Raw genomic sequence first — 25,052 nt, 5'->3', positions numbered from 1 at the left:
CAATGTAGAGACAGGGAAAAAAGCAAAACTATAATCAATAAATTCAGTAGGGGCCTGACGTGGTGGCTCACGCCTGTAATCATAGCACTCTGGGAGGCCGAGGGGGGCGGATTGCTTGAGGTCAGAAGTTTGAAACCAGCCTGAGCAAGAGAGAGACACCGTCTGTACTATAAATAGAAGAAATTAATTGGCCAACTAATATATATATAAAAAAATCGGCGGGGCATGGTGGTGCATGCATGTAGTCCCAGCTACTCGGGAGGCTGAGGCAGCAGGATCGCTTGAGCCCAGGAGTTTGAGGTTGCTGTGAGCTAGGCTGACACCACAGCACTCACTCTAGCCTGGGCAACAAAGCAAGACTCTGTCTCAAAAATAAATAAATAAATAATTCGGTAGGGCCAGGCGCTGTGCCTCATGCCTATAATCCTAGCACTCTGGGAGGCCGAGGCAGGTGGATCACTCAAGGTCAGGAGCTCAAAACCAGCTCTGAGCAACAGCGAGACCCCGTCTCTACTAAAGTTAGAAAGAACTTAATTGGACAACTAAAAATATATAGAAAAAATTAGCCTGGCATGCTGGTACATGCCTGTAGTCCCAGCTACTTGGGAGGCTGAGGAAGAAGGATTGCTTGAGCCCTGGAGTTTGAGGTTGCTGGTGAGCTAGGCTGACGCCATGGCACTCTAGCTGGGGCAACAGAGTGAGACTCTGTCTCAAAATAAATAAATAATAAATTCAGTAATATCAAAAAAAAGATACTGTATCCACAACATAGGAACAGGGATGCTATTTTTTAAAATAAAGAATAAGAAAGAGATCTTAGAAGCTGGGCGCGGTGGCTCAAGCCTGTAATCCTAGCACTCTGGGAGGCCCAGGCGGGAGGATTGCTTGAGCTCAGGAGTTCAAGACCAGCCTGAGCAAGAGTGAGACTCCATCTCTACTAAAAATAGAAAGAAATTAGTCAAACAACTAAAAATAGAAAAAATTAGCCAGGCATGGTGGTGTGTGCCTGTAGTTCCAGCTACTAGGGAGGCCAAGGCCGAAGATCACTTGAGCCCAGGAGTTTGAGGTTGCTGTGAGCTAGGCTGATGTCACGGCACTCTAGCCGAGGCAAGAGAATGAGACTCTGTCTCAAAAAAAAAAAAAAAAAAAAAGAGAGAGAGAGATCTTAGAAATTCAAATTACAATAACAGAAATTTTTAGTTTACTAGAAGGGTTGAAAGAAAGTATTGGGAATATTCTCAAAAGAACAAAAAGATAAATAAATGGAAAATAAGAGAAAAAGGAAAAAATAAAAGAAAACTAATGAAGGAGGTCAACATTTAACTAATATATATTCCAGAGAGAACAAAGAAAACAGAGGGGAACAAATTGTCAAAGAAATAATATGAGAAAAATTTCTTTCTTTCTTTTTTTTTTTTTTTTTTTTTTTGAGACAGAGTCTTGGTTCTGTCACCTGGGCTAGAGTGCTGTGGCATCAGCCTAACTCACAGCAACCTCAAACTCCTAGGCTCAAGTGATTCTCCTGCCTCAGCCTTCCAAGTAGCTGGGATTATAGGTGTGCACCTCACACCGGGATATTTTTTATATTTTTAGTAGAGACAGGTTCTCACTCCTGCTCAAGCTGTTCTGGAACTCCTAAGCTCAAGCCATCCTCCCGCCTCAGCCTCTTAGAGTGGTAGGATTACAGGCTTGAATCACCACACCCAGCCAAGAAAAATTTCTAAAAGTAGTTGATATAAGTATCACTCATATCAGAAAATTGTTGATAGGCTGGGTGCGGTGGCTCATGCCTGTAATCTAGCACTCTGGGAGGATTGCTCGAGGTCAGGAGTTCGAAACCAGCCTGAGCAAGAGCGAGACCCCGTCTCTACTATAAATAGAAAGAAATTAATCGGCCAACTAAATTTTAATTAAAAAAAATTGTTGACAAATACAAGAAACTGTAATGCCTACAATGTGAATGGTATTCACTTATATATGGCACACCCTTATGCAGTATACACCTGGCACAACCATATGTGACAGTATTAACTCTTGGCTTGAGGAATTATTTTACTTATTTTTAAACAATTACAGCTGCTAACATTATAACCTGTGATATCTTATTAATGTTTGTTGAATTTAGCTAAGTTTCAGGGTACATATCTAAGCATTTCCCTTTGTCAAATGTTTATTCTTTGTCAAACATACCATATATGTGTAATATGTACAAAGATACAGGTATGAAGCTTTACAGTTTACAGAGTTTTTAAACATTTAATCAAACATTAAAAAATATATTTTTTAAGATAAAATATGCATCCCTGTAAATTCCTGATTAGATGTCCATGATATTATGGTTTTTGTCCACAGTTTCTGACTCATAAGTCTAATAGTCCTCCCTTATAGTGTTGGAGCACTTTATGATTCAGAAAACAGATTCTCTCTTTCCAACCTTCTCCTGCCCTCCTGCCTTTCCTTTCACCTGCTCCTTTTTCTCCCTAAGACAGGCCTTAGAAATAAAAAAAAAAATACACTAATCTTCCTTTGCCTTTGCCTTGCAACTGGCCATAAAGAAATTCTCTAACCTACTTTGTATAACTGTAGGCCATGAGGACCTCATTTCAAAAGGGGTCCTTCCCTATACTCTGGAGGAAGGAATGCTGCACACAGGCCAAGAAGAATCTGAACAGACAAGCCTTGCTGGATTTCTCCACTCAGCCTATAACTATTAACATTAGATCATACCCTTTTTGTCCAAACACATTTCTACATGGTTGTCAATCATGCCTATCCAATGAAGTCTCCATAAAAGGCCCAACAGGACAGAATTCAGGGTGCTTCCAGATTGCTGGAGGTTCCTGGAGGGTAGTGTGCCCTGAGGGCATGCTTTGCAACCTTTCCCCTATAGCTCAGCCTATGCATCTCTTTGACCTATGCATCCTTTGTAATATCCTTTATAGTAAGCCGACAAACATGTTTTCCTGAGTTTTTCAAGCTGCTCTAATAAATAATGGAACCCAAAGAGGGGATCATGGGATCCCAAATTTACAGATGGTTGGTCAGAAGGACATGTAAAACAACCTGGGGCTTGCAACTGGCATCAGAAGTCGGGGGCAGTCTTGTGGGACTGAGCCCTCAACTGTGGGATCTGATGCTATCTCCAGGTAGATAGTGTCAAAACTGAATTAGAGGATGCTCAGCTGGTGTCTGCTGTGGTACTGATTGCTTACTTGGTGTGTGTGGGAAAACCTACACACATTTGGCCACAGAAGTCTTCTGTGTTGATAGTTGTTCAGTGAGAGAACAGAAAAAACACTTGAATTTGAATGTGTTTTTGCCACTGACAATATTCCTAACCATCTGAACTAACATGGCCTCAAAAAAGTTTTTTTTTTTGAGGCAGAGTCTAACTCTGTCACCCCAGGTAGAGTACAGCAGCATCACTGTAGATCAATGCAACCTCCAACTCCTGGGCTCAAGCAATCCTCCTGCCTCAGCCTCCAAAGTAGCTAAGACTACAGGCACGTGCCACAATGCCTGGCTACTTTTTCTATTCTGGGTAGAGACTATGTCTCACTTTCACTCAGACTGATCTCAAACTCTTGAGGACAAGCAATCCTCCTGCCTCGGTTTCCCAGAGTGCTAGGAATACAGGCGTGAGCCACTGCACCCAGCCAAGAAGCACTATTTAAAATTCTATCTTTATTTTGGTAGGAAAATAATCTGTTTTTCATTACTCTAACAAATATCATATCCCATGTTCTAGTTTTTAAACTAAAGCTTTTAAATGATTTTATATTAAATATATTTTTGGAGCAAGTGATTTGCATATGCTTTTTTTGTTTTTTGTGGTTTTTTTTTGTTTGTTTTTTTTTTGAGACAGAGTCTCGTTCTGTTGTCCAGGCTAGAGTGAGTGCCATGGCGTCAGCCTAGCTCACAGCAACCTCCAAACTCCTGGGCTCAGGTGATCCTCTTGCCTCAGCCTCCCAAGTAGCTGGGACTACAGGCATGCGCCACCAAGCCCGGCTAATTTTTTCTATATATTTTTAGTTGGCCAATTAATTTCCTTTTATTTTTAGTACAGACAGGGTCTCTTGCTCAGGCTGGTTTCGAACTCCTGACCTTGAGCAATCCACCCCCCCTGGCCTCACAGAGTGCTAGGATTACAGGCATGAGCCACCACGCCCAGCCTGTATATGCTTTTTATAAGCATCTTTAACGTGTTAAGTCAGAAGCTGGAAACTATGGTTCATAGGCCAAATTCAACTCATTGCCTGATTTTGTAAATAAAGTTTTATTGGAACACAGCAATCAATGTCTATTCATTATTATTATTCATGTCTGCTTTGATGCTACAATGGCAAAACTCAGTGGCTAGGACTGAGACTATAGCCCACATGGCCAAAAATACTTACTATCCAGCCCTTTACAGAAAAAGTTTGCTGATCCCTGTAATAAGTGCCAATAATTGTGACAACATAAAAAATGCTATCAAACTTTTAACTATTTTCAACAGATTTAATGACAACCTTTCTCTCTTTCTCTCTCTCTCTTTTTTTTTTATCAATTAGCCTTCTATAAACTTTCTGCTCTTCTGCGTAATATATGGTTAGTTTCCCAAGGAACAAAGGCTACTTACCAATAAGGGAAGTTCTCAACTGAATGAAAACTGGGCTAAACTCTCAAAGGTTATATTTTAAATGATATTTAAATCCCAGATTACCCCACAAAAGACAACTTTGGCAAGAAATACATATAGCCCAAAAATAATTTTAATACTATTCCTAAATCCTGACATCCTTCTCTTCTTCCTAAAACTCCTTTGCCAGATATGTCAGCAATTCTCGTGAGACAGAAGCAGTAGCAGCAGCAGGGAGTTTGATATACTGTGGTATGCTCTAAGAGCATCTTTTCAAATTTAAACTGAAATCACTTGAAAACCTAGCTAGACACTAACAATTCTAACAGAAAAGTATCCCTTAGTGGCCAAACTTTAACATTGTACTATAAGGTAGAAGTTTTTCCAAAAGCTAGAGGTTTCTTTTGATTTTAAAATGTTTATTACCTTGTTTCTGGTTTTTGAAATTTTTTTTAAAAAAGGAATATGTTGCTAGGCAAACACCACCTCTCCACATTGAGGAGACTCTGAATAGAAGCTACTAATATATTCACTGAACACCTCTCATATACTGCTCTAGTCCTGGTATTAATAGATTTAATTGAGAAAGTCCTAACCCTCAAAATAAATACATTCTAAAGGAAACATAGAACATATCTAAATAAATATATTAAATAGCATATGGTGATAAGTGCTATGAGGAAAAATAAAGCAGGGTAAATAAAAAGGACAGAGAGTCACCAATCTGAGCAAAAGTGAGAATTTGTCTCTACAAAAAATAGAAAAATTAGCCAAGCATGGTGGCATATGCCTGTAGTCTCAGCTGCTTGGGAGGCTGAGGCAGAAGGATCGATCACTCAAGCCCAGGAGTTTGATGTTGCAATGAGCTATGATGATGCCACTGCACTCTAGCCCGCTGACAGACTAAGACTCCGTCTCAAAAAATAAACAAACAAACTAATAAATAAATAAATTTAATCCAAATAATCCAGCCTCAGAAATCATTTTGGATCATTTAGTATACTACTTACTATCCTTTGTTCTTCATTGTCACCTATAAATTTGATAATTTGCTTTCTCCAGATGAGTAATAAGACAAAGCAAAGAACAAGGCCACTTTCCAAGATCAATCAGCCTCTGGAAAGGGTCATTCAAAATCAAAATTGGGTTAATTAATTAACTAGTAGCTAATTTATTATTCCCTCAGCTTACACCCAAGGATATTAAAAAAGACTTTACCAAAAGCTAAACTTAAATCCAAATATACGGATACTGGTATACTAATGCATCAAAGAAAAACCCAAGTTGGTCTGACAATCTATTTTTAAGAAACCCATTACAAATCATTTTTAATCTGTTTTTCTTCAAGTTAGTCATAAATTAATTCTTTTCATTTTTTGTTTCAAAATCTGTTTCAAAATCAGGCCCCAAATCTCCTATCTTTCAGCAGTTCTTATATTCTCATAACACCTTCAAAGACCACAAATACTACCCATAATTTTAAGATGTTGCACATAGTTCCTTTTATAACCATAAAACATTTCAAACGGCTCCTCAGACAACTCATTTAACTAGATATATTCTTTACTTCAATACCCATATTAGTTTTAATGTCCTTCTTAGCAATGTTTGCTTTGTTATTTTTATTTTTGTTGTTGGTGGTGGTGGTTGACTCTTCCTCATTGACAAAGAAGCTTCAAGACCTAAGAAATTTTTTCTTCCCTCACTATCATACATTAGTATTATATATCCTCGATTTACCTTCTCATGTTAAAGGTAATACAAGAAACTCTTTTGGTTGGTCTAAGCATTTTTCTAAAGTCTTAGTTGATTTGAGCCCTAGTTTTCCTAATTTTTTTTAAAGTTTGTTTTTTATATTTTATTATGGCAATCTTACCTATTTGCTTTGTTTTAAAAGTAGTATACATATCTTTAAAGAGTTCACGATATAATCAAACTAAGTATATTCTCCTGTTAGAAAAATATTGAAACTACATTTTTACTTAACTCCTTAAGATATCCTTCCTTTTTGGACAAACATATGCTGTGGAATCATGCAAATCTTTTCTCTGAACAATTATCAGAAAAACTCAAACTGGTGAAATAAATTACAAAACATAAATACATAAAACATTATGTAATCCCTAAAAATTATGCTATATCTGCAATAAGAGGTGATGGGATGAAAAAAATTATGCTATAGATGACTATTTCATGACATTGAGGATAGTCATAATTTCACGACATTAAGGATGTTCATAATAATTTTCTTTTAAAAAAAGATAGGTTATATAACAATACTTACAGTAATATCCAGAAATCATTTTTACATGGACATGTATGCTTTTATATGTTTATATGTACATAGAAAAAATAGGTTATATGCCAAAAAACACAGTATTTTTCTTTTGATACTAGAATAATGTATTTTTTATTTTCTTCTATATGCTCTCCTGTGCTTCCCAAATTTATGTAATGAATATGTACCATTTTCACAATAAGACAGGCATTATCTTAAAAGAATCAGAAACAGAGGAAAGTATTCTATAAAGCATAAAATAAAAATGTCTAGCTTGAGATTCTGCTTTTATAACTCTACTACTATAACAAGCTTAGAAAAACAATTCTGGACCCTAAACTACAAAAAAAGTCAATACATGATACCATGAATCTAACTATATAAATACATAAGACAACAATCAAGGTGACTATTCAAACTTTTAAAAATTAAGTAGGGGAAATCACAAGAACTTCCTTAAATTTCAAGGAAAGAATGTTATGAACTATTTAAATACATTAAAAATAATTTTAAAATGTCCCTGTAAAACAAAGGATCAGTAAGATAGGGATAATAAAGACAGAAGGAAAAAAAACATTATTCAGAGTATTTTAAATTATTGTAAAAACAATTCCTAATAAAGTAAGTAATGTCACGTGTTAAGATTTAAAATCTCACAGCAAGAACAATTATCTTGACTTAGAAATTTAGTCTTGCTAAAAATTAATATACACTAATCTAAAACTTGTCTGGCTTACTCTCTGTTTCAGTGGCAATATCTAGATCATCTATTCAGAGTTTAGGTTCTGTAAGACTAAAAGAAAAGTCATTTTAACTAATTACAGTTTTATCATTCAAACACATTAAGTCCTATAAAATACATATATATATATACACACACATATATAAATGGTTAAATTAATCTTTAATTCATTCAAAAGTAAAAATATATTCAACTCCTTCTTTAGGAAATTATTTCATTTCTCTATCTTGAATTTTATTTTCAAATACATCAAAAATATTATTTCAAAATTAGTCTTTCCTTAAATAAATTTTTATGTTATTCATAAATAAAAGTACCAAACACAATGCATTCTCAAGTTACACGAAATAAAAAACATCAAACCCAAGAAAACAATAAAAACACACTCCATTTATTTTAAATAACTTGACATTAAACTGACAATCAGATATACGATCTTTTACATCTAGACATGTAAACGATCATAATGAAACAAAGGCCAAACATCTCTCTCTGAATCTTTCTCATATTTGTATATGTATACAATTATAACCCAGAGATATCACGTAATAAATGAATACACACCTTCCTTTAGTATATGCCAAGGTAGACACACAAAAACAAGAAAAAAATTTTGAAATCAGAGTATAAAGGGACTCTGCTTTTTCAAACAATGCAGCACTGAAAGCCAGGTCAGCATCCTTGGGCATTACTAGGAAACTTTAGCACATCTGATATTTCCATGATCTTCAAGATTCCTCTGAACAATCAGAAAATTTCCGTCTCCCCCTACCTCACCTGTCCACAGACTTCCTTTAGTTTCCTCCCTCTACTGTGTAATATTGCTGTTGCAGTTATTTAGGTTTTAAATGTTCAGAGCTACAACCCCCTCTATATATTAATTCAGTTTATTTTCTCACAGACACTGACTCAGCCGTGGGCTGTGCAGCACTGACGTTTCTAACCAAACAGCATCGTGTGAGCTGTGATCAGCCCATTTCTCCATCTCTGAGCAGTGATTGGATATTGTAATTGATAGACAGGCTGAAGGAAACACAGGAGATGAGGGCTTAGAGATGTAGATATGTTGCCAAATGCCATCTGTAAAGCTAATTCTAGCTCTGCCAGCTTGCCAGGTTTTAGAAAACTAGGATACAGCTAACTTTTACCTTTCAATATTTTACTGCGTGTCCACTCTGAGCAGTATAGCTTCTCTTTAAAACTTTAAAGCTTTCTCTTTAAAAGAGAAAATATTATTTGTACTTTAAGAATCCACTCAAGAACTATTCTTTAAAGCAACCAAACTTTTCCATTTCTAAACTGCTGCTGGGGCTATGAAGTGACTTAAAAGGGAAACTGAAAAGCTCAGACTTTATGCAGTCTCAGAAGAAACGAGCATGCGTACTTATACGTGGGAATGAAACCTTGCGGCATAGTCTATATTGAATGTATGATGTATTTATCTTTAGTAACCTGAGCAGACTGCAGATCTAAGTTTTATATAGTCATATTCTACCCAACCCAAATAGTCAAGAGCTTTTAGCATATTGTCTATCTAGACATTTTAACCTTATAGAGAAAAGGTGCTCTTTCTTTTCATTTTTTAAATAGCAAAAACTCCTCTAATTCATATTTAAGGAGTTGTCACAATTCAAGCCAAATATATTTCAACTGAAATGATCTTTAACATCTTCAGCAGGCTACCAAACCCCTCTATATAGGTATTAGAAATATAACAATTCACATAGAAACAAAGTTCAGTAATTTTTCAACTAATTTATTTGTATACACCTGCAGGAGACATAAGCACCTTGAAAGTCTGTGTTCAGACTACCTTCTCCAACTGTAAGATATTTTTTTAAAGATATATATAAAATCTACATTCAAAAGAAAGTTTAGGGGGAAAAAAGTACCTTAAAGTTGTATTAGACAGAATCAAAACCATAATGCCTACCAAACCATCAAATGTCAATGAATAAGCACACATAAGATGGTAACCATTACTGCTACTTCTATAAATCAAAAAATTTATTTTTATTCTAGCCAGCAAGGAAAAGTAGGGGGAAAAAATCAAAAGTAAAAGACTGAAAAAAATTAGGCTATTCCAAAACAAAAACAGAACAAAACAAAATACAAATTTAAACAACTTTCAGATCACCTACAAAAACTGAACCAACAAAGAAAAGTATGCTTATTTCTTTACTTTTCATAACTTTAAATCCCCAATTCTGTTTAAGGTAGCAATGTGGCGAGTTTAAAAACTATTTCTCAGTTTTCCTGATCCAAAGATTGCCATATGACATGGTTGTAGCCAATGATTAATACGCAGATAACTGCTGGGAATTTCTGAGAAATTTAATTTCCTGATATAAATGAAGTCCTTTGTCCCATTCTCCCTTCTTCCTCTCCTTGTCTACATGGTAGACATAATGACTGGAGCTACAATATCCACCATGTGATCATGAGTGGAAAGCCAAGAAAATGAGAGGTTTTTGACACTATCATCCTTAAGTCACTAAATATCCATCAGCCAAGGGTTCATTATATCTATTCTATTTTGCATGTATTTAAAATGTACCATAATAAGATATTTAAAATTTGGAAAATAAAAAGGATAAGAAACTTGTTTATAAATCACAGCTCTGCCATTTACACGTTAGATCATCCTGAGCAAGTTTATTAATTTTATTTTTCTCATTTGCCAAATGGGGACAATAATACTATCCATAGAGCTCCCTCTTCAGATGCAGTCAAGGTCAACTCCTGAAGGTCCCTGCCAGAAATGTCCTCCATCTATCTAATACTCTAATCATCAAAGGATTAGTTCAAGTCTCATTTCCATCTACTCAAGCTGATAATGATTCCTCTCCTGAACTCTTACTTTACAACTCAGTACCATAGTTTAAGTGCCCTATTGTCCTCTAATTGTTCCACAGGTTGACATTAAATCATTTCATAACAGTACCCTGACGCACTTTTGAATCTCTCCTGAACTGAAGGCAAGTTCTCGATAATATGTGCTGATCGTTAGTTTTTTTTTTTTTTTTTTTTTTTTTTTTTTTTTTTTTTTTGAGACAGAGTCTCGCTTTCTTGCCTAGGCTAGAGTGAGTGCCGTGGCATCAGCCTAGCTCACAGCAACCTCAAACTCCTGGGCTCAAGCGATCCTCCTGCCTCAGCCTCCCGAGTAGCTGGGACTACAGGCACGAGCCACCATGCCCGGCTGATTTTTTTTATATTTTATATATTAGTTGGCCAATTAATTTCTTTCTATTTTTATGGTAGAGACGGGGTCTCGCTCAGGCTGGTTTTGAACTCCTGACCTTGAGCAATCCGCCCGCCTCGGCCTCCCAGAGTGCTAGGATTACAGGCGTGAGCCACCGCGCCCGGCCTGATCGTTAGTTTTTAAAACCGCTCAGCCTTCTAAGGATACCCTAATCACAAAGAAAAGAAAAAAGGAAAAAATTATATAAATAAATAAAAATGAAAAAATAAATACATAAAACCACTCAGCTAATTAACTTATATCAATCCAAAAAGTAACATTTTTAAAAAGTCAAAGCATACTTTATTAAAGTATCTTAAATTATATGTTCCTAAGCACATAAGGACAAGAAGTCTTTAAAAGTTCTTCCTTGGGCAGATTTTCTAAGAATGAGGCTAAAATGATCTCATTCAAAGGACTTTATGGTCTTTCATTTTTTTTTTTTTAAATGACTTATTGGTATCTATTTTCTATTTTATGTTCTTAACTCACATAACCCTAAATACTGCTGCAGTGTACTTGAAAACATCACAGAAAAGTTAATGCTACAGGTATCAAAAAGAATTATGGTATTTGTTACTAAAATGAAAAAACAACAATGAAAAAAGTACTGTCATGCTCGCTTAGGCAGCACATATACTAAAACTGGAACAATACAGAGAAGATTAGCAAAAAAAAAAAAAAAGTAGAAAAGAAAAAAAGTGCCGGTTTTATAAATTTTCCCCTCTGTATGCATGTCGCTTTTATAAAGCAAACAATGGCTTATTTTTACCCTTGCCACCTTTTCATTATGTAATGCAGTATGTATGATACCTCAGCAGAAAAGTATCAAGAAATAGGAAGAGTACCATATAATTCACCTGAAAATATATATATTTATACACAACATAGTATATATATAGTCCCACATTTAATGGATAAACCAATACCTCTTTAATCTCAATGACAAGATAATTATTCATGAAATAGAACATAGTAAATGAACTAAAGCTCCAGTTAGGACATGCGCGCGCACACACACGCGCACACACACACACACACACAAAATCAACAAACAAAACAAACCAAAAATCACTTATACCATTTGCCATGTATTTCTAAATTATAATAAAATCACCTTAACATTAACATTTTAGACCTAATCACATTAAAAGTCTACAATAAAGGTGAACCTCTTATTAGGAGACTTAACTAGTACCAGTCATGCATATTTCCTAGCCATAGCATATAGTTTTAAAGTACCTGAACTATTTCTTGAAAATTACAAAAAGGATTTCAATCATGGCATTTTTTTTTTCAAGAAAGCTGGTATTCGTTATAAGTGATCAAGAAAATTTTATTATTCAAGTAAGTACATGTTCAATAATATCACCTAAGTAATATTCATAAAGCAAAATTAACTATGTAAACATGCTTACATACCTGTAATATGTGAGGTTTATGAGTTGTCAATTAACCCCTTAAATATCAGATCACAAAGTATTCTAAATAAGATCCTCATTAAGTTACAAAGGACAAAATAAGTTTTAAAAATAATATATAGATGGGCTGAAACTTTTGAAATGAATTTCATTTCATGTACTGAACTTTAAATGAACCAATAGAGAGAGTCATTCCAGAAAGATTAATTTTCCATTAGGATCAGGATGACAATACAATATAAATTCACATAGTTAAAAATGTATGGAGGGAAACACTAACATAAACTTATAAATTATCCTGTGTAAGCTACACACACAATGTATTTAGAGCATGAAATATATTCCTATTAGAGAGTTTTAAATACAAAGAATTAACCTATCATGCCACAGTTCCCAATTAAGTCCATTATAGCATTTATTCATGGGATCAACCATGAGATTTTAACATTATTTAGAGACAGAAATAAATATTCAAACAAATATAAATATAAAAAATTAAAAAAAAGAAATGTTTCTCCAATAGTTACTTAAGGAGAAATTGAAATATTCACAATATTTTATAAGCTAGGCCCCATCCTTTGATAGAACTTGCCACAACCAAATGCAGTAGTCATCTTTACAATCAGTTTTAGTAGAGCTTTGATATGCGAAATATATATTTTCTACCTACCTTGAATGTTTATAAAGCTTACGAGGTCTACTATGCAATTTCCGATCCCAATTCTCTGGATCACTGGAGTTACTGTCATAGGGATGAGGCCGTCCTGCCATCCCACTTCAAGCTTCCTCACACTACTGCTCTGAAAGCACACATGTAGCACCCATAACCTACATAAAAGAGTAGTGTTGACCTTTAAAACTATTCCATGCATAAAATAGTCATAGAATTTTATAAACTTGATATTATCGTGATATATTTTTAAAGTAATGAATTATAAAATACTAAACATACAAAATGCCCACAAATCAGATTAAAATAAACACTATATATCTTTTTAGGTACTTTTCATTTGATTCATCTATTAAATCTGCTACCCCTAGCCAACAGTTTAATGTTCTATTTATATTCAGTAAATATACCTAAACAACTGCCATCTATATACCTCATGTTTCCAAACATCAATATAGTATCAAAAATGCAAAAGCAATTCCATAGAATGATTTTTTTAGACAAATTTCACTTGAAACATATTTCTTAATTACTAAAAGGAGTTGAACGAAGCATCTAGTTAGACCAAATAACAATGTTACTCTTTCATTAAGCAAGTTAAAAAAAAAACAACCCTAAATAGAAATATAATTTTTGCCCAAAAATAGATGTATGTAAACATTCTGATATTACCTTATGGTACAATTACCACAAAAATGTTTATCAATATGATTCATATATTTTATGCCTTTTTTCATGTGAGGCTTGTGACCATTATTTCTACCAGTTATATGAAATTATCAGAAAATACATTTAATGATAACTACAGAATGTCTGAACTAAATACTTTTAAACAATCACCTCACAAAGTAGGCGTTATGATCTCCATATACAGGATAAAAACAACCTCAGAATTTTAGTAACTCAGCCAAAGGTCACGATGCTGGTAAATGGAGGGATTATGAGGAGCAATGAGAATTCATTACACAGAATAAAATTTTGATCTTGAAAAAGGCTCAGGTTAGAGTATGTGTTTGGAAATAGATCAGAGTTGGCTTTTAGAAATTGTAAATACCAAAAAAGAAACTAAATGAGGTTAAACAATTTGACTGAAGTTGTATAAACTGGACTAGAACCCAGGTTTCCTAACACCTGTTCCTGTATACTTTCTACACACTTTTCCAAACAAGATATGACAGAAGGAAATAGGTGGAGTTGTACATAAAAGTGAAAAGGAGGCCAGGTGCCATGGCTCACACCTATAATCGTAGCACTCTAGGAGGCCGAGGCGGGTGGATCGTTTGAGTTCAGGAGTTCCAGACCAGCCTGAGCAAGAGCGAGACCCCATCTCTACTAAAAAAAATACAAAGAAATTAGCTGGACAACTAAAAAAATATATAGAAAAAATTAGCCAGGCATGGTGGCACCTGCCTGTAGTCCCAGCTACTTGGGAGGCTGAAGCAGAAGGATTGCTTCAGCCCAGGAGTTTGAGGTTGCTGTGAGCTAGGCTGACACCACAGCACTCTAGCCCAGACAACAGAGTGAGACTCTGTCTCAAAAAAAATAAAAAAATAAAAAGTCAAAGAGAAATCCCAGAACTGGAAAAACACTATATCTTCCTAAGTTTTATATGATATTCCAGTATAATTTCACAAAAAATGCCAAAGATAAACTTATTAAAATTATGTTTATATCAAAATCAAAAGAAATGCTTTTATTTTAGAGAACCTAGTTTGCTATTTTATAATATTTCCTCATAGTTTCTTAATACCCTCAGTTTAAAATTTTATAATAAATGAACATTTTTTTTTTGAGACAGTCTCACTTTGTCAACAAGAAGACATAAAAGGTATAAAGAATACTAGAGATAAAAACAATAAGGAGGGGGAAAATGTAGCAATTTAGCAGGTTCAATAGGAAAAATTAAAATACTTTCTCCTTACTCTACAGATCCTCAAGTAAACTATTTTAGGGATTAACATTTCATTACAAACAGCATTTTGTCACTTCCTTACTCTTAAATATCAGAGATTCTTCTGAATAGTATAGCCACAGATGTCTACTGAGGAGAATGATCCTAAACCATAGGAGTTTGTGATCAAACTAATAAAACCATAAGGAACAGGTAAGTATGGCAAATTCAGATTCAGATTTTCCACCACTATAACACTGGGTATCACATATCTAGAAGCAAGGAAATACTAGTATGTTCCCTCAACAATCCCATTTAAATGAATGAGCATGTGTTTCATAGCAAGGCATAAGAAAGTTAATGATTGTTAAGATGAAGGCTCTCAAAAATTCAGTTGAAAAATCATATTTGCATTCCTTGTCAATAAAACTCAGGTATCACTACATGAAAGATTCCCCCTACCCCACCACTCTCAACAGTCATAGGGATACAAAACAAGCACACTAAAAAACAAGTGAAATTCAAGTAAAGATATCTAAAAAAATATGTTTGTGTTTGCCTATGCATGGCTAGTATATTTTTAAACTTTATCAATAAGTTACAAATATAACTGTAAATGATTAAAGGGCAACTGACATACTTTATACACTATTTTGTAATGTCTAATGATCTCTTCTCACTTTTTTTTTTGAGACAGAGTCTCGCTTTGTCACCCAGGCTAGAGTGAGTGCTGTGGCATCTGCCTAGCTCACAGCAACCTCAATCTCCTGGGCTCAAGCAATCCTGCTGCCTCAGCCTCCCGAGTAGCTGGGACTACAGGCATGCGCCACCATGCCCAGCTAATTTTTTCTATGTGTATTAGTTGGCCAATTAATTTCTTTCTATTTATAGTAGAGACGGGGTCTCACTCTTGCTCAGGCTGGTTTCGAACTCCTGACCTCGAGCGATCCGCCCGCCTCAGCCTCCCAGAGAGCTAAGATTACAGGCGTGAGCCACTGCGCCCAGCCTCTTTTCACTTTTAAACATTCTCTGTGCCATACTCGGTGGCATTATATTTGTCTAATTTTATTCATTCATTCCTTCAAGCAATTATTGAGCACTTACTACAATATGCTAAGCAATTTACAAGATGCTAAAGCAAGTCAGACTTATTCCTATGCTCAAAAAACTTTTCCTTGTAAGAGGAAAAAAGATTCCTCTCATGGGTCCATGTGCTACTTATGCCTGCATCTCTCTCCTACCTATATAGTACCTCTATTCAAATTCTTGCACTACTACCCTATCCTCATCCCCATTAAATCTTAGTGTTCTTTAGGATTCCATCTTCCTCTCTCTGATTGCTGGGTCAACAGAGACAGTGGACAAAAGAGAAGTGAGGATCAAACCCTTGAGAACATCAGGGTTTATACACTATATCCAATCTCTATTTCCATTATTGCTACCTGAATTCTTCAACAGACATCCTAAATTCAACTGTAAGCGTCCCCCATCAGCCAGTATCATCTCTATTCACAAAGTAAAAAACTCCTAAGTCATCCTTGACTTCTCATTTCCCCACATCAAGTCTACTACAAAATTCTTTTGACTCCTCCCTTTTCATGCATAAGGCTACTGCCTTCATTTAAACCCCTATCATCTATCAATAAGCCTTTTGGCTGACCTCCTTACCACCATTCAATTCCATATTGGCTCTGCTATTATCTGAATTATCTTCCTAAAAACTTCTAATGACTCCCCACTTCTATATATAAACTCCTTACCATAAAAGTTCCTCCAAAATCTGGCACCAAAATCCCCAATGTCTATTTCATATTAGGCAAATTAAAATTTATTGTTATTTGGATCTCATAATCATCCAAAAATGATTACTAGACTACTGGAAACAAAGTCCCTAGAAAACATCACACTGTTCATTACTATTTTTAGGCATAATGGAAATAATATAAATTTTTTTTTTTTGAGACAGAGTCTCACTCTGTTGCTGGGGCAACAGTGCAGTAGCATTGTAGTAATTCAGTGTAACCTCAATTCCTGGACTCAAGCAATCCTCCTGGCTCAGCCTCCTGAGTAGCTGGGACTATAGGCATGTGCCACCACACCCAGCTAATTTTTCTATTTTTTATAGAGAAGGGGTCTCACTATGTTGCTCAAGCTGAGCACTATGTTGCTCAGGAGGCTGAGGCAGAAGAATTGCTTAAGCCCAGGAGCTTGAGGTTGCTGTAAGCTAGGCTGACAGCCACAGCACTCTTGTCTCAAACTCAAACTGGCCAGGAGTTTGAGACTCTTGGCCACAACAATCCTCCTGCCTAGGCCTCCCAAAGTGCTAGGATTACAGGTGTAAGCCATAACCCCCAGCCCAAATAATGTAAATTCTAAATAATCTAGAAATTATCTATCTATACAGAGGCTGGAAAGAATAAGCCTGTTGGTTAGGGACATGCGTTCAAGAAACTGCCAAAAGTCAACCAAGAACAAGGTGATTCAATTGCTTTCCCTTCTCTTGGATATTACTGTCTAAAAGGAGAAGGCCAGACACAGTGGCTCATGCCTGTAATCCCGACATTTTGGGAGGCTGGGGCAGGAGGATCACTGGAGGCCAAGAGTTCAAGACCACCCTGAGCAACATAGCGAGAACCCTGTCTCTTCAAGAAATACAAAAATTAGCTGAGCATGGCAGCATGCGCCTGTAGTGCCAGCTACTCAGCAGGCTGAGGCAGAAGGATCGCTTAAGCCCAGGAATTTGAGGCTACAATGAGCTATGATTGCACCAGTGCAATCTAGCCTGGGTGACAGAATGAGATCCTGTCTCAAAAGACAAAACAAAGCAAAACAAAACAAACAAATAAAAAAACCAGTTTGGGGGGTGGAGAAGATAATGATAATGACAGAATATTCAGGGTTATAGTAACACAATAAACATAATATAGTAACATAAATATATTAATAAGTGTTCCCTGGGACACTATTTCCAGATAATATGAATTAATTAATGGCGATGATCTATATGAAGATTTAAAAAAATATATGGAGAGTATATGGAGACAATTTATTCTGTTTTACTATGTATCAATGTCTAGGAAGTTTATATACTTTTTCCTACTTAAAGCTGAAACAACTCTATATTATTATCCTACTTCATACATGAGGAAATTTTAGACCTAAGATTAAAACCCAAGTCTAGGCCAGGCGTGGTGGCTCACACCTGTAATCCTAGCACTCTGGGAGGCCGAGGCAGGCGGATTACTCAAGGTCAGGAGTTCGAAACCAGCCTGAGCAAGACCCTGTCTCTACTAAAAATAGAAAGAAATTAATTGACTAAAAAAATATATATATATACAAAAAATTAGCCAGGCATGGTGGCACATGCCTGTAGTCCCAGCTACTCGGGAGGCTGAGGCAGTAGGATCACTTGAGCCCAGGAGATTGAGGTTGCTGTGAGCTAGGCTGATGCCATGGCACTCACTCTAGCCTGAGCAACAAAGTGAGACTCTGTCTCCAAAAAAAAAAAAAAAAAAAAAAATCCAAGTCTAACAGAAAGGTCATGCTCTTTCCAATGTACCAAGCTAGGTATTCAGGAATTGATACTTTTGCTTCTCATTACCAACTATGTCTCTTTTAAACCTCAGCCATCTTGTGGCTTTGTCCTTCCTGTTGAGATCTTACTCTTAGACCATTCTCTGTTGCTATAACAGAATACCTGAGACTAGATAATTTATAATGAACAGAAATATATTTAGCTTATAGTTCTGGAGGCTGGGAAGTTCACGAGCATGTCACCAACTTCAGGCAATGAAGGCCTTTGTGCTGTGTTATCCCATAACAGAAAGCAGAAGAACAAGAGAGTTTGGGCAAGAGAGAAAACATGAGGAGTAAAGCTCGCTTTTATAATAACCCACTTTCTCAATAACTGACTCACTTCTGTGGTAACTACATCAATCTATTTATGACGGCTTCAACATCATGACCCAATCACTTCTTATTAGGCCCCACTTCCCAGCACTGCTCCACTGGGGATTGTTTCCACAATGTGAATTCTGGGGGACACATTCAAACCACAGCACACCCTGAAGAGTATCATTACACAAGAGATTCTCTATTAATGTGAAGTTATTTTTACCTCCCAAACTTTGCAAACAAAGTAATTCAACTGTGGTGGTTATTGGAGAGAAAAGACCTAATAGGTAAGACAGGGAGATTCATGAAGAGGACAGAATCACAGTGATCTCAGGGCCCATAGCCAAGGGTTGCCTTCGGCTGGATAGAAAGCCAAATATTCAGAGATGTGAATGCTAAAGACTAACCAGGAAGAAACCAAGAAGACATCTGAGTTAGCTAAATGTCCTAAGGTAACCTTCCCTATGTGGAAAGAACCAAAAGAAGGAGAGATAGCCCCATAGAGCAAATGAATCGCTTGAGACTGGCAGACAAAAGTGCAAGCATTTAAATGTTCACACAGTTAATTTTGTACTAACTAAACAGAAGGCCTTCAGTGGGGCCTAGATGGAGGAAGAATTCTGAAAGACCAGAAACTTGAGGATCATTTGATAAACCTCCAACCTCAGGAATAAAAGAGAGACTGTACTACCCAGAAAACAGAAAATATATGACATGCATATAACCACCATGAAAATGTTTATAATTTCTTCATGACTGCTAATCCACTCTAAATTTTCCCATGTAGTATAACATAAATCCATAAATTAATTGCTAAGGAAATGAACAGTCATTTTTAGGAACATTAAGAACTGGAGAAGCTCAAGGGACTGAATACTACCACACATAATCATAAAGTACAAAGAGAATAGCTGGAAACAACTTTTAAATAAAAAGGAAATCAGAGAGATAAAAAGAAACCTCTTACAAATGCAGCCAGGCAAAGTGATCATGTGTGCCTCCTACAGAACACAATTATTTAAATCTGGATAAACTATAAAATACAACTATTTAAAAGCACTGGAGAGGTCTAAAAGGAGAGAGTAGTGAAAGAAGAGTTTAATCTTGAAAAACTACACATAGAAGGGACAGAATTTAAGTCCAATTCATAAGTTTTTGCTGAGTCCCCTCCCAACCCTCACAAATATGGTAAAGGAAACCAGGCAGCTACACAGCTCAAAGTGGTAGAGAAAAAGTCAAGGCTAGAAGTGAAAGAACTAGAGAGGTTGGATTCAAAATCTGAGCATAAACTCAAATTCCTGGCTGACAGCTAAATTACACATGCATTAGGGGATGGGGGCTGGTACAGGAGGGAGACTCCAGGTAGCCTGGCAAAAAAGCAGTCAGAGACTATAGAGGGACACACGCCTGTAATCCTAGCACTCTGGGAGGCCGCCTTCCCTCTGCCCTGCCCCACAGGAGAACAAGATAAAAAATAAGTAGTTGGAAGAAGTGAACCAGGTGTGGTGGCATGCTCCCAGCTACTCGGGAGGCTGAGGATTATGTGAGCCCAGGAGTTTGAGACCAGCTGGGCAACATAGTAAGATCTTGTCTTATATGAAAATATATAATTAATTAATTATTAATTAATTATCTTTAGAGAACCAAAAATAGCAAGAAATGAGCACAGGTGGCAGCTGCTATACACTGCAGGGGAAACAAGTTTACAGTTTGAGTCCAGGCAAGTTAATAGTTACTGGAACTACAATAACAACAAAACAATCCTCATTAGAACACTATAGCCAGGTGCGGTGGCATGCACCTGTAGACCCAGCTACTACTCTGGAGGCTGAGGGGAGATGATTGCCTTGAGCCCAGGAGTTCAAATCCAGCCTGGCAGAACCTGGGCCACACAGCAAGACCCCCAGCTCGGAAAAAAAAGAACACTACAATGCCCAAGTTTCAACCAAAAATTGACACATGCAAAGAATTAAGAGAGCAAAAAGCAGTCAATAGAAATAAAAACTAACTCTGAAAGGGCTCAGATGTTGGATTCAGCAAACAAAGACTTCAAAGTACCTATTATAAATATATTCAAACAATTAAAGAAAAAGTATATCCAAGGAACTAAAAGAAGAATCATCAATCTTGATGACTGAGAGAAAGGGCATTTCAGTAGAGAGGAGAAAACTATCAAAAGAAATGGAAATTCAGCTCTAGTTGAAAAGAATAAAGTGAAAAATTAGATGGCCACGGTAGCAGATGGCGATGACAAAAAGAAAATTAGGGAACTTGGAAAATAGATTAATAAAAATGACCCAATACATAGAATGAAGAGCAAAAAAGACTGAAGAAAAATAAATAGAGTTGCAGAGATGGGCAGGACAGCACATAATAATATAACGTGTAAGTAACTGGATACATACAACATGGAGGATCTCAAAAGCATTAGGAAGAAGCCAAACGCAAAAGTTACTTACACACAATATGATTCCATTTCTGCGACGTTCTTGTAAAGACAAAACCATGGGGACAGAGAATAGATCAGCCAGAGGCTGAAATGACTATACAGGGACAACACAAGATAATGTTTTGGGAAGGGTGGTGGATGGAGCTATTCTGTATCTTGATTGTGGTGGTGGTAGTCACACAATTGTATGTTTTTGTCAAAACTCACAGAACTATACACCAAAAAGGAAGAATTTTATCACATTTAAATTTAAAAAAAATTCAGCAGTGATTTTTAATTAAAACTCAAAAGCATCAAACATATTAACATGACATAATTAAACCACTTTTTGATCAAAAACCCTAAATCACACTGCCACATTACCATCAATAGTCATCCATCCTCCCACTGCCACAAACAACACACATAAACTTTTAATAATGAAAACTGGTGAGAACTTTTCTACTTCTGCCACAATAGTGAGTGGGTCATAACAAATTACCACAAATCCAGTGGCTTAAAGCAATATACATATATTATTTCAGTTTCTGTGGCTCAGGAATCTGGCATGGTTTAGCTGGGTCCTTTGCAAGGCTATAATCAAGGCGTTAACCAGGACTAGGTCCTCATCTGGCGGCTACTCTGGGGAAGGCTACTCTGCTTCTAAATTCACTCACATTGCAACAATTCAATTCCTTATAACAGTAGGATTCAAAGCCAACAACAAAGAAATAGTAAGTCTGCTACCAAACTGGAGTCTTATGAAATATAAAGTAATCATGGAAATAACATACCCATCACTTTGCCGTATCCTTCTTTTTCTTTTTTGCAGACAGAGTCTCACTCTGTTGCCTGGGCTAGAGTGCCTAGTTCACATCAACCTCAAACTCCTGGGCTGAAGCAATCCTACTTCCTCAGCCTCCCGAGTAGCTGGGACTACAGGCATGTGCCACCATGCCCAGCTAATTTTTTCTATTTTTGATAGAGACGAGGTCTCGCTCTTGCTCAGGCTGGTCTCGAACTCTGGAGCTCAAACGATCTGCCTGCCTCGGCCTCCCAGAATGCTAGGATTACAGGCGTGAGCCACTGCGCCAGGCCATATCCTTTTAGATTGAAGGAAGTTGGATTTTGGCTGGGCATGTTGGCTCACACCTATAATCCCAGCACTTTGAGAGGATGAGGCTAGAGGATTGCTTGAGACCAGGAGTTTGAGACCAGCCTGGGCAACAGAGTGAGACCTTGTCTCAACAAAATATTTTAAAAATAGCCAGGCATGGTGGCACACATCTGTAGTCCCAGCTACTCAGGAGGCTGGGCAGGAGGATCACTTGAGCCCAAGGGTTCAATTGCAGTGAGCTATGATTGTGCCACTGCACTCCAGCAACCTGGGTGACAGAGCAAGACCCTGTCTCTATTAAAAAAAAAAAAAAGAAAGTCAGATTCTGCTCACACGAAAGGGGAGAGAATTATACAAAGGCACAAACACCAAGAGGCAGAGATCATGGGAATCATCTTAGAGTCTGTCTGCCATATTGCCCAACACATTCTCCCTATATATTACACTAAAAGTTTAATGTTTTGCTCAGGCCTTGTTTTAATTAGACATACCACTACATTAATACACACATACACACAAAATGAATATATCTCTTTTCTCTCTTGACATGGTATAAAGCACTATTTGTCACAGCAAAAATCTGGAACCAATATAAATGTACATGAAGTGAATTCGTTAAAATTATGTACAATATTTTATGTAACCAATAAAAATGAGATAGACATACGGATAGATACACTAATACAAAAAATATTCCAAGATGTATTATTAAGCTAAAAACCAAAGTATAATCTTTATACATTCCCATTTTTATATACACACAAAAACACTTATCCATACTAGTATACATTAAGATAATGTCTAGAAATATCACATAAAACTATGACTAGTTGCCTCTGAGGAAATGCTGGAGAGACTTACTTTTCATTGTATCTCCTCTAATCATATTTGAATTTCCTACATATTGTTTTCATAATGATAATATTGAGAGGGATCTATAATAAAGCATTTGGAGGTAGTGATGTTATAAAAATTTTTAGGCCGGGCGCTGTGGCTCACGCCTGTAATCCTAGCTCTTGGGAGGCCGAGGCGGGCGGATTGCTCAAGGTCAGGAGTTCAAAACCAGCCTGAGCAAGAGCGAGACCCCGTCTCTACTATAAATAGAAAGAAATTAATTGGCCAACTGATATATATATAAAAAAATTAGCCGGGCATGGTGGCGCATGCCTGTAGTCCCAGCTACTCGGGAGGCTGAGGCAGAAGGATCACTCAAGCCCAGGAGATTGAGGTTGCTGTGAGCTAGGCTGACGCCACGGCACTCACTCTAGCCTGGACAACAAAGTGAGACTCTGTCTCAAAAAAAAAAAAAAAAAAAAAAATTTTTACTTGTTTAATTTTCCTGCTTAAGTGTAATTCTGTATTTTTTGATTGCTTAAATATGATCAATACATATGCATAATATGTTTCTGCTACATGTTGTCCATTATACTCTAAGACCCTTGAGGGCAAGAACAAAGTAGGATTCATGTTTGTGTCCCCATAGCTTAGTACAACTTGTATGTAAACTTTTATAAAATATTTAATTAACTAAATTAAGATGAAAGAAATTGAAAGCCATTTCATTTAACCACTTCAATATGAGTGTCAACTATAGCTGACAGCCACAGATGAATGCATACAGCCGAGCATCGACTTTAGCCGACAGCCGTGGTAAGACTTTTCTAATTTTTCATTTATCAAAATAAAATTGTGAACATTTAAAAATAATGTAATGAAAACATATATATATGTTACCTATTCTGATTTACATTACAAGTAAAGCTGCCTGTAAAGTAAAACAAGCTTTCAGTGCTTTAAAGCTTTCCTCATCACACAAGAGCAAAACAGATTCGTTGTCAATGCACAACACAAACTATCGTGCGGACTAAGAATGCCAGCTGTGGGCAAGGTTTCACAGCCGCTGAGCACCATACTGAAGTGGTTTTTTTTTTCTTTCTGTTTTTTTTTTTTTTTGAGACAGAGTCTCACTTTGTTGCCCAGGCTAGAGTGAGTGCCGTGACGGCAGCCTAGCTCATAGCAACCTCCAACTCCTGGGCTCAGGTGATCCTACTGCCTCAGCCTCCAGAGTAGCTGGGACTACGGGCATGTACCACCATGCCCGGCTAATTTTTTCTACTATAAATAGAAAATATATTAGTTGGCCAATTAATTTCTTTCTATTTATAGTAGAGACGGGGTCTCGCTCTTGCTCAGGCTGGTTTCGAACTCTTGACCTCAAGCAATCTGCTGGCCTCGGCCTCCCAGAGTGCTAGGATTACAGGCATGAGCCACCGTCCTGAGCCCTGAAGTGGTTTTAATATAACCTACTAGTGCAGAGGAAACACAAATTACAAAGAGTTACAAACAGTCTTTCACTTTCAGTTGTTTGTTTTAAAAGAATATTATTGCCAGATGAGGTGGCTCACACCTGTAACCACAGAACTTTGGGAGGCCAAGGGAGGAAGATCACTTGAGGCCAAGAGTTTGAGACCAGCCAGGACAATATTGTGAGACCTGCCTCTACAGAAAATTTAAAAATTAGCCAGGCATGGTGGCATGCACCTGTAGTCCCAGCTACTCAGGAGGCTAAGGCAGGAGGATCGCTTGAGCCCAGGATTTCAAGGTTAACAGCGAGCTATGATTGCACCACTACATTCAAGCCTGTGCAACAAAGCAAGACCCTGACTCAAAAAAATATATATTATCCCGTAAGTATACCCATGTTTTAGTTATGGCAAAGGTTGCCAACCATGTGACTCTCACCCTCAAA

General features: G+C 36.8%; 1 protein-coding gene across 6 annotated transcripts in view; it reads right to left on the bottom strand.

Annotated features, from left to right (window-relative positions):
• Window positions 1-25,052, bottom strand: part of BTBD10 (BTB domain containing 10) — a 72,949-nt gene that overhangs the window by 35,519 nt on the left and 12,378 nt on the right. For 4 of the 6 annotated variants that reach the window (XM_012780739.2, XM_012780740.3, XM_012780744.3 and 1 more), the window contains exon 2: window positions 12,974-13,131. The exons of 1 other annotated variant lie outside the window; for it this stretch is intronic. In XM_012780739.2, the coding sequence (XP_012636193.1) occupies window positions 12,974-13,074 (101 nt within the window). In that variant the 5' untranslated portion in view covers window positions 13,075-13,131. Of the gene's footprint in view, window positions 1-8,205; window positions 10,683-12,973; window positions 13,132-25,052 lie in introns of those variants that run through there. One more of the 6 variants, XM_012780738.3, reaches the window with a different exon arrangement.

This window comes from Microcebus murinus, chromosome 4 (assembly GCF_040939455.1).
Source record: "Microcebus murinus isolate Inina chromosome 4, M.murinus_Inina_mat1.0, whole genome shotgun sequence".
In the NCBI taxonomy this organism is placed as follows: Eukaryota; Metazoa; Chordata; class Mammalia; order Primates; family Cheirogaleidae; genus Microcebus; species Microcebus murinus.
The sequence above is the reverse complement of the archived record's forward strand: the minus strand, read 5'-3'. Positions and strand labels throughout refer to the sequence as shown.